Source organism: Anomalospiza imberbis, chromosome 5 (genome assembly GCF_031753505.1).
Source record: "Anomalospiza imberbis isolate Cuckoo-Finch-1a 21T00152 chromosome 5, ASM3175350v1, whole genome shotgun sequence".
NCBI classification, from domain to species: domain Eukaryota; kingdom Metazoa; phylum Chordata; class Aves; order Passeriformes; family Viduidae; genus Anomalospiza; species Anomalospiza imberbis.
The window spans coordinates 34,841,400-34,854,719 of NC_089685.1; the positions used below are offsets into that span (position 1 = coordinate 34,841,400).

General features: G+C 39.6%; 1 protein-coding gene across 1 annotated transcript in view; it reads right to left on the reverse strand.

Annotated features, from left to right (window-relative positions):
- PTPRR (protein tyrosine phosphatase receptor type R) overlaps positions 1–13,320 on the reverse strand; it is a 137,938-nt gene that overhangs the window by 25,049 nt on the left and 99,569 nt on the right. Inside the window, exon 7 of the mRNA XM_068190205.1 lies at positions 4,387–4,573. Coding sequence (XP_068046306.1) covers positions 4,387–4,573 — 187 coding nt within the window. The remainder of the gene's footprint in view (positions 1–4,386; positions 4,574–13,320) is intronic.

Sequence of the window (13,320 nt, forward strand, 5' to 3'; positions counted from 1 at the left end):
TAATACTTCTACTTAAAAGAACTAGAGACTTGGAAACATCATGCTAGCCTGGGACATTTAGCCGAAGAGACAGTGGCATATGATGTAATTGCCTCTTAGTGATACATAGGAGCATGAGGACGATCTGTTGGCTTGCATCACTGGAAAATTTACTTAAGGATTTTCCTCCAAAATTATTTGGTTTCTATTCTAGAGGTGCAGGCCTACCAAGTGCTTTGGTACAGCAGAGATGCATGGTCCCTGTCCTTCAGAGACAAGCTCTGGTCCTGCCCAGCATGACTGACCTCTGCAGGGATTTTTTTTAAAGATACAGGGATGAGGTTTCTAACAGCTTGTCAAGCAGGCACCCAACAGCAGACTTTACAGGGGTTCACCAAGCAGGGGAAGCTACACTTTCACTTTACTGCTTGAAGAGATGGCAAAGTTAAGTAAAATTTAGATGGTTCATATTGAAATGCTGTGATTCGTCTCCACTTCCCAACTTGGCTTCCGAACATCTTACTGTGTGAGGTTGCATCTGTGTTGATTTTTATTTTTCTACCTTCTCTGCCTTATGCCCATGCATTTCATGGACCTTCTTTATTCTTCCCCTCTCCCTCACTCAGTGTCTTCCTTGATCTCTTCTTGGTCTTCAGCTGGCTCCTCAAAAGAATGACTTGCTGTGTCAGGCCAGCCAAAGTGCTGCTGCTAAGACACACCTTCCTTGCAGGTACTTCATCCAATCCTTTTTCAGATCGCTGTACTGCCATCCATATGATGGCTGTCCTAAGTTCAGGATCTTCTCACTTCTAAGACTTCATTCTTACATAAACCGCATTCCCACTACCTCAGGTCAAACCATCTTACCTCTGTCCTGCGTCTAATGCTGCTTCCTCTCCAAATCTCCAATTCCTCATCCATAAAACTACAAAATGAGCTCCCATAGCCTCCTCATATTTACCTCTGACTTCCACTGCTTCCCAATGGTGACCTCTGTCTGAGATTTACCCTTGGCCCTTGGGCTCCAAATTGTTCCAACTGGCTGACCTAGAGCTTCCCTAGCTCAGTTCTGGCTTAGTACCACCAGTACATGGCCTCTGAAGGGTTTCCATGCTAAAACTATGCATCAAGTGAGAGAGAGCAAGACACTAGGCTTGTGCTTAATGGGATCTCTGTCTGTCATCTATAGAGACTGGAAAAAGATGCGTGAGGAAGAGTCCTCTGCCTGCCCAAGTGATGGTGGTCGGTGAGGGTCTTCCAGATGTGTGGCTGACTCCCTTACTAGGCCTGCTGAAATTTTTTAATAGCTCATCATTTGGCGAGTTACTGACAGATGCAAAAATGCCACCATGTTGAAAACAGAAACACATTTCTTTGGGCCAACCGGGACCATTAATAACATTAATCACTTACATCCTGTAAACACTTTCTAATCAGTGGTCTCCTCCCAGTAGTAAGTAGTTGTGAGTCCAAGGGCACAGACAGAAATCTGACAATACACCGTGGATCACAGCCACAGACAAGTCACTTATTCTGAAACTGGCTGTGAGAAAAAAGAGATTATTCCAGAAAAAAAAAAAAATCAGGATAATATGGTGATAACATTCCTGCTAACAGGGAAGCAAATAAGCCCAGCAGACTGCAAATAGCAGGAACATGTGCAAACTAGTATACAAACTCTGTAGATGTATAGGCAATATATATATATAACTATTTTATTAAACATATTTAATTAAATAATTGCAAATAATGCACAAACTGGACACATTCCCGTGCTCAGTCACTTGCATGCAATTATAGATGCATATGCATATTGTTCATGGGCTGGTTTCCCTCTCTGAGCAATACCTTCTAATATCAGCTATTCTGGCTCACATTAAGTTTTAAGTGCTATTCATACACTTGAAGAAATATGATTTGGATCTCTGAAAGCATTCAAGAAAATGTAGTAAAATTTAGGAAAATTCAGGCAGGTAGTCATTATACTCATCCCTCCTATTTTTGAGGGCCTAATTTTATAGATTTAATGATCAGGCACTTTCCCATGCAGGAATATTTTTTGACATTTGGGTGTTTTGGGAATGAATTTTATCTTCTATCACCAACTTCAGATATTCTATCCTTTGAAGAGTAGCAACCCAGGCTACTAAAGAAAACATATATGCTGGGCAAATTATGTTTCTTCCTCCTTGTAAAACAGGTATATTTTCCCAACTGAATATACCCTTTAATTAATATCTCTTTAATTGTTAATTAAAAAAAATGAAGAACTAAAAATAACCTGAAACTGTTCATGTTTTAATTTTCCACTGAAAACTTCGACCATTTCTCCACTTTTTTCACATGGAAATTTTTCATGGGAGCTAATAACTCTAGTCTCCAGAAGACTACCTTACTGTATTTCTTTAGCTAGTTAAAATGAGCTGTGTAAGCAGAATGGCTGAGGGTTATATACTGCGTTCTTTACATGCCTCAAGTTCCTACTTGAGCTGTTATCTGTAGCAAGGAACATAGCAAACAGATACTGTTCAACAGTTTCATCTTAAAACATATTTCTAAAAATGGTTTAAAAACAGAATAGACAAGTCATGACCTTTTCAATAAAATTCTGCAGAAACACTGAATGTCCAAAGCCATGTTGTGCCCCGCTGAGGGACAAATAAAATGTGACTCTGTCTCCCCAAAGCTGTGCACTACTGCTGTGTGCGATGATTCGGGTAAACAGGATTCTATGAGGTGCCAATTTGTCTGTACAAACTGTCTCTTAACATGAGGGGCTTAGGCATGATGAAGTTATTTCTTCTGACTTTCCTGCCTAAGCAGCAGAATGGCAGAGAAGCTATGGCATAACTGGTGATAAAAGTATGTTGGATGATTGTAATTTTTCTGTGTACACTCTCTGTCCACTTTATGGCAGAAGAATTGAGGGATTTACTTTTCTTAAGCAAATTACTTTTACTATAAACCTTGGATTTTAAAGTAATTGAAAGGGCTGCTCCATAGGATGCAATTATTCATAATGAAAAGCTATTTTTAGGGTAAGATGGCAAACATCATCGATTGATTCACATGCACAAATTGGAAACAAAAGGAAACCTAAGGAGTCACGTGCTCTGGCATGTTTAATTTTAATTTCTTCCAGTTTCACTGATTTAGACATCAGATTTCTAGATATACAGGTCTCTGGAGCAATTCTGGAACTCTTCTGAATAACTGCTACCTCTGGCCCTCTGTTTCCTCAGCTGCTGAAGCACAACTGCTACATCACACCTCTCCAGTTAATACATCAGTAAGTGCATCTATGGAGTCCTTTAGGATTCCTGGGTGACTACTAGCTTACTTTTATTAATTTTATTGATTTGTTATAGAATCCCTTCCACTAATGCTTCAATATCAGATAGAACTTCTAGTGATCTGCTTGAATCTATCCCTGCTATAGATGTAGGAAATTGCTTAAGTTCTTCTAGGGTCAATGCAGATGCAAATAATGAAGTCACTTCTCATCTAATGGTTCAATTTCCCCAAATCACTTTTCTACCATTTTGATCATCAAGTGATGGTGATTCTTTAGTAAGCTTCGTGCTTTTGATCTGTTTAAACATGAAGTTATGATTTTTTTTAATTCAAAACTTTTTTTGCCCTGCCTTACTTAACTTTCACATTCAAGTGGCATCAGTTTATGCTCTTTTCTATTTCCCTTGTAAAAAGTGTCTTCTTTTTTCTGACAGCTTCATTCATCTGTGTGTTTTGCAATACCAGACTTTTTCAGGTCTTCTTAATGTAATGTGTTGTAATGTGTTTTCCCTGAGTTTTTCTGCTCTTTTTTCCACCTGGCCACTTTCTTCATTTTAGATTCTTCCCTTTTTACTAATAAATACACTTGTAAAACACTTCAGAGTTCTTTGTCTTGAGTATATTAGGCTGCTGTATGGCATGCTTGTTAAAGGTATTTTGGACCTTGGGAAAAAAGTGTGGGTCCCTATCTGCTCCAAAAAATAATTTACAGTGACTAAATTTTAGTGCTGAAATTGCAAACATACATGGTGTTTACCTGGGAATAAACAAAATCTCCAATTATGACTGTTTTCATCACAGTATTTATGATCTCTTTGAAACTGTCACAGTGTTACAGTTCTGACTGTTTGCACTGTAGCTCTATTATAATACTTAGCCGATCTATGATGGGACTTCAAACCAAGGCGAATCTGTATTATCCATGGATATAACTGATTGACTTCTCTGTCTTTAGTGCACAAACATAAAACACCACCTTGAAACTCTCTAATCTGCCCTTTGGAAACAATTTGTACCTTGGCATTAAAGTGTCGCCCAACTATTTTTAACTCACAGTTTCTGTTGTGCCACTTATGTCAAAAATCCTCATTTCAAGCATGTTGTTAAACTCACCATGAATTCTGTTTGAAGTAAATGAGAACATGCAACTGTGTCTCGAAGCTGCTGCCGTGTCAGGACGCGACCAGCTGACTGCAGGTATTCCATTGCTACTTTTTCTCGTGGGGTTGGCACAGAGATGAAAGGTTCAACACTTCCCAAGCTGCTCATATCCAAAGTCAGAGAGACATTGGATCCTCGTCTGCATTAGAAAATAATTCAAATGGTTACATGAGACCTGTGTTACTGTAAATCCCATACTCATGAAGCTGATCCTGAGTTATTTATGCACCCTGACTTTCTCTATAGTTACTGATGGATTTGGGCATGCAAAGACTGCAAGACTAGTTTCACTGGAACCACTGAGCAGACGGAAAACCAAGTACATCCTACTTCTTCAATCTACGAACCAATGCTGCAAAAATGTGTGCTGGGGGCAACCATTTGAATTATTCTTAGAAGCAGAAACAGCTCCCTATATGCTACTTCATTGTTATGAATGTCAAATGCAAAAGTGGTATCTTGGTAAGGAAGAAATATTTCACAGAGAAAAGTACAGGGGATATATTTCTAACTGATACACATAACAGTGTGAAATAAATTCACAGTTATGTCAGGTGCATGTTGAAGAATTTACTGAAATTAAACATACATAATGGAGCAGGAAAATTTTATAAAAACAGCAGAAATAAGTGAAAGGCATAGTAAACATTGGGACTACCAACACAGTAGACAATGTCTCATGCTAGGTAGAAGGGGAGGGAGAGGAAATAAACCAATAAATTATCTGTGTCTGGAGAGAAGGAATGGTCACAGACTTAAAAGGAGCTATTTTGAAATGCCAGACATCTCTTGCAGGACTATAAAATTCAAAACATTTCAATTTCTACAGGAAAATAAGGTTGGATTCAGTAACAACTTTGAGCCATGAAAATACAAATAGACCACACTTGTACGGGGCTTGGTCTGAGCCCTATTCTTTTGGGGCTTTCTTAAAACAACACTTAAGACAACTGGCTTTTTTTGTATTTTCAACCCATCAATCAAATATTATCTACTTGACTCTTAACTTTAGGCATATTGATTGCAAAAAATCTATGGTCTGCAAACTGTGATGACTAAACACAAATTTATAGGCATTTATCAAAGCTTTTGTGTTTACTAAGCAGCAATTGGTCCTATAAGACTGACAGATTCAGCTCACTGAGCTGGACTACAGATGTCCAGCTCAGTTAGCATTTACCAAGCAGCTATGCACATATAGAGATATGGGAACACCAGTTTGATTCCTATTCCTGCACATTATTGGCTCTCCATTAAGGCGTGCTTACAAGGAAGTTCTTTGAACTCTTGGTTACTCTATCATGCTTGGATATACACAAACATAACATAAGATTGTCTCAAGTCTCTCCTAATAGTCATCCTGCCAGATCGGTATATAACTCTATACCTTACCCATTTGTAAAATCTCCTATGCCAATGATTAACTGTTTACTGTATGATCTCTTATCCAGCGATTCCAGTTTTTCTGCTGAAACTCTGCTTGGTTGCGTGCATTTCTCATCTGCAGGAAAACTGCTGGGAAAGTGTGACTACACACCTCTCTGAACACTGGATGTTAAGACACAACTGTCCCTTTCACAGTAATACCACATATTATTATAATACAGACATCATCTGATAGTATCTGTGAGGCAAATGCTACTAATGTTGGGGAAATGCTTTCCTCTGTAGAATCATGGAATCATTAGGGTTGGAAGAGACCTCCAAGACTGGTGAGTCCAACCTTTGAGCACCACCATGCCAATTAAACCACAGCATTAAGTGCCACGTCCAATTGTTTCTTGAACACTTACAGGGATGGTGACTCCACCACGTCCCTGGAAAGCCTGCTCCAATTCTTGACAACCCTTTCAGTGAAACAATTCTCCCTAACTTCCACCCTGAATCTCCCCTGGTGCAGCTTGAAGCCATTTCCCGCTGTCTGTTCCTAATGGCGTGGGAGAAGAGGTTGACACCCTCTCACGTTGTCGTAGAGAGCAATAAGGTCTCCTCTGAGTCTCCTTTTCTCCAGGCTTTAGATCCCTAGCTCCCTCATCAGCCTTTCAAAGGACTTGTGCTCCTTCCCCAGCACCATTGCCCGTCTCTGGACACGCTCCAGTACCTCAGTGTCCTTCTTGTAGTGCGGGGCCCAGAACTGCACAGAGGACTCAAGGTGTGGCCTTACCAGTGCTGAGTGAAGGGGGACAGTCACTGCCCTGATCCTGCTGACCACATTATTCCTGACACAGACCAGCATGCCATTGGCCTTCTTGGCCAGCTGGGCACATGCTGGATCATGTTCAGCTCAGGCTGACCAGCACCTCCATGTCCTTTTCCACTGGGCAGATTCCTAGCCACCCTAGCCTGTGGAGCTGCATGGGGTTTTTATGACCCAAGGGCAGGACCTGGCATTTCACCTTGTTGAACTTCATACATGTCAGCAGATCCTTCAGTAATTTTATTTTAAATTGAGCAATTTCTGTCATGTTAGGCTACATGAATAGAAATTACTCTAGTCACTCCCCTGTCACTTAGCAAAGCAATAATGTCCAAGAGACAAGACCACCTGGTAGAATAGGTGAATCTCACGTTGTGTCATTTTGTTCACCAGCCTATTTCAGCTTAGGTGATAGGTGGGCGGCAGCAAGAGCTTTGCTGCCCAGGCATGCAGATGCTAACAGTGAGTCAGCACCTCCAGGGATAGATGGGGACAATTTCTGTTGTCACAGGGATGTGGGTGGGGTATGATTCTGCTAATTGTGCTAGAAGGTGGGCAGAAGTGAGTAGCATCCTGAGCAAAAAATGATGGGAAAGTGGTACATGCACAGATTACCTGTAGTGCTCTGTGCCTCATGGCATAGCCTGCATGGTACTGGAGCCCCAGCCAGCAATACCAGCACTCACATCCAGATCCAGAGCTGTGATAGTCTGGGAAGTGGGCACACCAGAGTGGCTGCTCTCAGCTGGACCCTGCAGGAGGGTGCTGGCTCATATGCCTATGCCATTTCCCTGGGGACTGCGCCGGACTGTAGGGGAAAATCAGTTCTAAGCTCCACACCACTTCTCAAGGAAAACATCCTGTTAGACCTCTCTGTCACAAAACCCCTCCTCCGACCTCTTCTGACCATGACTAGCAATTTATTCCACAGAAAAAGGCCTAAAACAGGTGGCTCTGAGTACATATATTGCAAATCCAGTCTTTTGAAAACCATCCAGAAATCCACAGAAGAGCTGTGCAATGAATCCCTCCAAAGCTGCTTAGACTACTTTTGCTTGAGAAATGGGTAGCAATTTAGGTTCAGACATACTTCTGGGAGAGCCTACTGGGATTTCCTAATATAGAGGAAAAGTATTCCCATTGTCCAGTAACAAAGTACAGTGAAAATGTTAATATTTTCTTTGGCTTTTACATTGTTATAACTGACAGTCTTGGCAACAGGGCAATTTCCTTTTTAACAACAACAAAAAATATACCTGATCTAATTATAACTGTGAGTTTACAGCTTTTACCATTTATGGGGATTATTGATGAACACCCGTCTTGAGGATCTTACTTACTCTGGAAAGAACCAGTTCTTAAGTGCATATTTAATGCATTAAAAGGTACACATTTAATTAAAACTGAATATAAAGCAATCTTCTTAGAAGTTCATAGGAGGACAAACAATAGATCACAGTTCTAGAAGTAATTCTTCCATAAATATGGGTATCTCGAACCTTTTTGAAGAATTAGTCTTCAATTAATAAAATTCTTTAAATAATGTTTACATCATTAGAAATGCTGTAACCAATATTAGTATTGATCACACAGACTTCTTTACTGCCTTCTTTATGCTGAGGAACAGGGCTGAAAACAGAACATTTTGCATTGTTTTGAAAGATGAGGAAGGGCCTGAACCATCATGTGTTTGTATGTTCTAATAGAAGATGCTTATAGTCTTAGGTCCTACTCTAGACTCTTTGGATTCTCAATGCTCCTCTAATAGGTAAATTCCACATTCTCTGTTAAAGAATCGAAAGCAAGAATTCTCTTCTCTTTTACTACCTGGATGGAAAGAGGTTACCTATTGGGCTCACCTGTTTCCACCTTACTAGGAGGGACTGCACAAGGTTGGCAACAAGGAGGTACCACCTAAAACAAAACCCATTTTTGGTAATTAGCGCTTGCCTACATTAAGTTTTGAATAAGGAAATCACAATCTGACCAGTGACACTTCAAATCAGACAGTTCGTTTTACTTGGAGAAACTTTATATATATAGATATACTTATATATATGTATGTATGTATCTCCTGACTGGTATTTTTCCACTTCAAATTAGAGTAAGGGACCCATACACATGGGTTTTCCCTTATTTCTCCTGGCCAAGCTTTTTTCCCCCTTTTAAATAACTTTATATTCTTTACGTTCCCCATGTGAATAGTCTGGGCCAAATAAGGTTTTGTTATGATACACCTACCCCAACATCCTCTCGAGGTTTTGTCTTGATGGGGAAGAGTACCATGTGAGGAATCTGAGGAATTGTAAACATTTGTGACAACATTATATTAAAATTGTCAGGAGACTAATTCTTCTGAAGTTCCACCAGCTGGGACAGCCACCTCATCACTGGGTACATGAATAAGTGCAATCAGGAAACCACTTGTGTCTGTGTATTGTCTGGATTCCCAGAGTGGGGGGGGGGGGGGGGGGGGGGGGTCTTACTACATACCCACAGATCTCATTTCACTTGGATAATAGGAACAAGTCCTCTGATGAGAATTCACCAGAGTTTTTTATATAATACATTATAGAAATAGATTTTATTACAAGGCATGATAAAATAAAAATTTTAAAAAGCAATGTTTGTCTGAAAATTCTTGAAAGGAAGCTCCACCTGCCCACTTTGGAGGGCCATCAAGTTACTAAAGCCCTATTAAACATTAGTGAGGTCATTTCCACGTCTTCCCTGACCCTAAAATTAAGCCATAGATTTGATTACGAAAACCCAATTGCCCTACACGTTTTCCCAGTTGTTTATTTGAGCTGCATAATTTCTTTAAATACACATGTTTATTCAGCACTCGTGAAAAATGCAACACTCAGATTCCTGGGCCTCGGCCTCTCATTGTCTCTCTAGCAGTTTTGGAAGCAGTGGTGATGGCTGCTACCCTCTAGGAGTCATTGCCCTCTGACCCCAGAACTGAGGACACGAGGTGCTTCCTCCTGTGCCGTCACCCGGCTGAGCTGCTGTGCAGCCCAGGAGAGAGCTGGGTCAGGCGTGTGGGTGAAGAAAGCCATCAATTAGCATGAGGAACACAGCTGGATGCAGCTGCTGGGGAGAGTGTGCTTTGGGTCCTCAGATCCCGCCTGTACCGGGAACATTCCACAGGGCTACTCTCCCTGGGTTTTACTGAAGAGAAAAACACCACTATTCCCCGGTGCCTTTTGTTGCTCTGGTGCTCACAGATTAGACCTAGACATGGGTCCTGAGTCTCTCACCTTGCGGGTCCATCTGATCAGCAAATGCACTGCATGCAGGTGGGGTTTGCTCTGCTGCAATTGCACTGGGAGAGCACAACTAGGCACAGCCTTTCCAGCACTTATTCCCTTACTGCTGCCAGACTACACCTGCATATCTAGTTTTATGTTTCAGTAGAGCAATTCAAAGGGAAAAAAAGTATATTTGGAAAAAGGAATAATGGAAAAAATACAGTTCTTGGCTTTCTTTCTGCTTTTAGCAAAATAGCTAAGAGAAGACATGGTGATGTAGATGAACTAATGTAATATGTGAAACACCAGTGAAGTGTGAAAAGTACAGTAAATTAGAAAAGGATTTAGTATTGTTACTAATCCTCTATATCAATAGAAAATAAATAAAAATAGGAAACTCTGACTTCATCAAGAAAAATCAGCATTGAAAAAAGGAAAAGTAGAAAGCAGAAGTACAAAGAGGTTAAAATAATTTTTTCAAATCACTGAAGATATTGCTGTTTTCTTCCTGCCTTGGGCAAATGGTAATATGGATCATCTAATAAACAACTGGGACATTTCTTCACAAATGAAGATTTATAATATCCATTACAGACAGTCCTGAGAAGGTTAAGAGATGACTCTCATTTGAAGCAATAATTTGATAAGTTTTAAAGTAACATTCACAGTACTATTAAATAGTTGCTCCTAATGCATTAGGACAATTTATATATTTTTCCAAAATCCATATATATGATTCTTGCTCTGTACTTGCTAGCCTGAAATATATATCCACCATGTGCTGCTGATATTACTGAATATCTTGGGAAAGTAGGGGCGAATAAGAGCATGGTTACATTAAAGGGTGTGATAATCTCTTGATTTTCTTCTGAGCATCAGCGTACTATCTCAAACAAGTCTTATAAGAATACAATAAAAATCCATTATTGACCAATTTGAAATATGAAGATTAATTTTTCTTACATCTACATTCTTTCTTTGGAAATGTAGATGTCATAAATTTCAATTTTCTGTTGTACAACAGCATATATTAAAGAATATTCTGATACAAAACCCCATGAGTTCTGATAATATACAATACTCATTAATGTAATTATCCTCCCATTTACTCTTCCTTTCCACAAAGGTTAATCAGTATCATCAGTATTAGTATGAGAAAATAACGAATTAAAAATCTCTAGGTAAGTGTGTGTATGTCATCCTAACATGCAAATATTTGCACATAGTATTTATTACACATAGTATTTATTGAAGTTTCAATTTTTATACTCCCAGGTGCCCCATGAACCACTGATATACAGATGCTTGGCATACCCAAAATGAAAACTCAGCTTTCCAAATGCTTTCTGCTTTACCTGCTAACAATTCTGGGTTTCACTTGAACAAGAGCTGTGGCTTTTAGGAACCACTCTGACCTGAGGTTATTGACATTTTCAACAAATCAAACCTGTATAACACCCCAGACTGAAGTATTCAAAAATCAGAAGTTGAGATCAACCAATTAACAAGGCCAAACGAGAATTTAGTTTGCATTATGACCAGTCTAAATTGATAGAATCTGATACCTTGAAGGATCTATTCTGCTCAGTTCATGTCTGGTTATTTTTCCGCTATTTTATTATGCATAAAAGTAAAAAATTCAGGACCTTAGTTCCACCTTCAGCACTTGGGTGAGCAGTAGGTCAAAACTTGACATTCCCCACTCTCCTGCTATCCCCTGACATACCAATGCTATTTAAACCACCAGAAATTACCTACTGACTTCTTACCATGCACAGGAACAGTAAACCTCTCTTCTTCTATGGATTCCTGGCCTCACTTCCAAAACCTTATTCCTCTCACAGATAAACGTTCCTCTGGCTCGGATTTTTCCTCTCAAGAGGAGATCCTGGACAAGATAGGTATTAGCCCAATTTTCCACAAACATGCTTAACAATTAAATGGTTAGTATCACTGATATTTATATTATTTCTACGCTGCCTTGCAGATATCTGTGCCTGAGACAAATCCTGTAGCCATTGGTGTGAGCAGCCCCATCTCACCAAACCAAGGACCTAAATTACAGAGGCTAATTGGATATAACTGAAGTTACTACCTATCACCTGAAAGCCATAGATGGAATATATTTAAGCTCAGGACTCTAAGAAAGGCAACATGAAGAATGCATCTTCTTGAGAAGAATGTGTGCTACTTCTGTTCATGTTTGCTCCGTCACACAGCTCTCCTCACAGTATTCCAGTGTTGTATTCTTATTTTTCTCTATTTGTCACTCTTAACACTGATGTTTTCTGACTCTGAGGAAGGGGTCTGGAAATGATGATATTAAGACGTGTACCAACTGAAAGAAGAAGAGGGATATATGGCTGCTGTGAGGCAAGACTTCCAATTCTCTGTAGCATCCTAGCTATAAGCAATCTCCTGGCAGCATATTCCATCTCTCTCTCGGAGTCCACAGAAACAGATCTGGAGCCTCAGCTATGAAGTTTAAATAGTTTTTTCAGGACCTGGAGGCATTTTATGTTCTCTCCAAAGGGTCTGAACTTGTTCCCACAGCTATGAGTAAGAGGAGGCCAATACATCTAGCACTAAATTGCAAACAATTCTCAGGATCTACTCACAGCTCAGCAGGTCAAAATGAGCTGAGGAAACGGTTTTGACAAGTACTTCTGGATTAAGTTTGAAGCAATCAGTATCTAGTTAGGACAGGAATGGCTCAATATCCTGTAGAGGAAAACAGCTGACATGAGTATAGTTTCAACTTTCCCTCTTTTAATCAGGCTTTCTAATGTTCTGCCAATTCACTCCTGTTCTGCCCTCGATAAGGCAATGCTGCTCAGCTACGGGAACTGACTGTTCAAAAATGCAAAGCTTAAACAGCCTCCCATCTTTTCCTGTAGATTTTTTCTACAGTCAAATTGCATTTTGTCACGCAAACTTACATCTTCAATAAAATTTGAATGGCAACATAAAGCTCTGTTTCTTCATAGTCACATATATGTGTCTGTAGCATGAGTGAAAATTGAGTTAAATGTTCAGAAGTAAAAACAAATGAAGATGCTAATTTGTTGTGTTTATTTGAGCTGTTTATTCCAAGAGCTGAACAAATGTTTACCAATTAGTGGTTAATTTTGTTTACATGGTAGAGCTTTAATTGAATGAAGTCTTGTTTATTACTATTCTTATCTGCTTGCATTTAATTTCTATTTCATATGGGAGGCCTCATTGCACAAACTTACTGGATGACCTTTTCTCTCTCTGATTAATGCACATGCTAATTTAAACCAAGCTACAATAAGTATAAGCAAAAGGAGTTAAAAGAAGAGGAAAAAGGAAAAGAGAATGGGGAGTAAAAACAATTGACTGCTAGGGCTGCACATATTAAATAAATGCACAACTTAAGGAGCTCTGATAATGTGTTTATTTAGAGTAATCCAG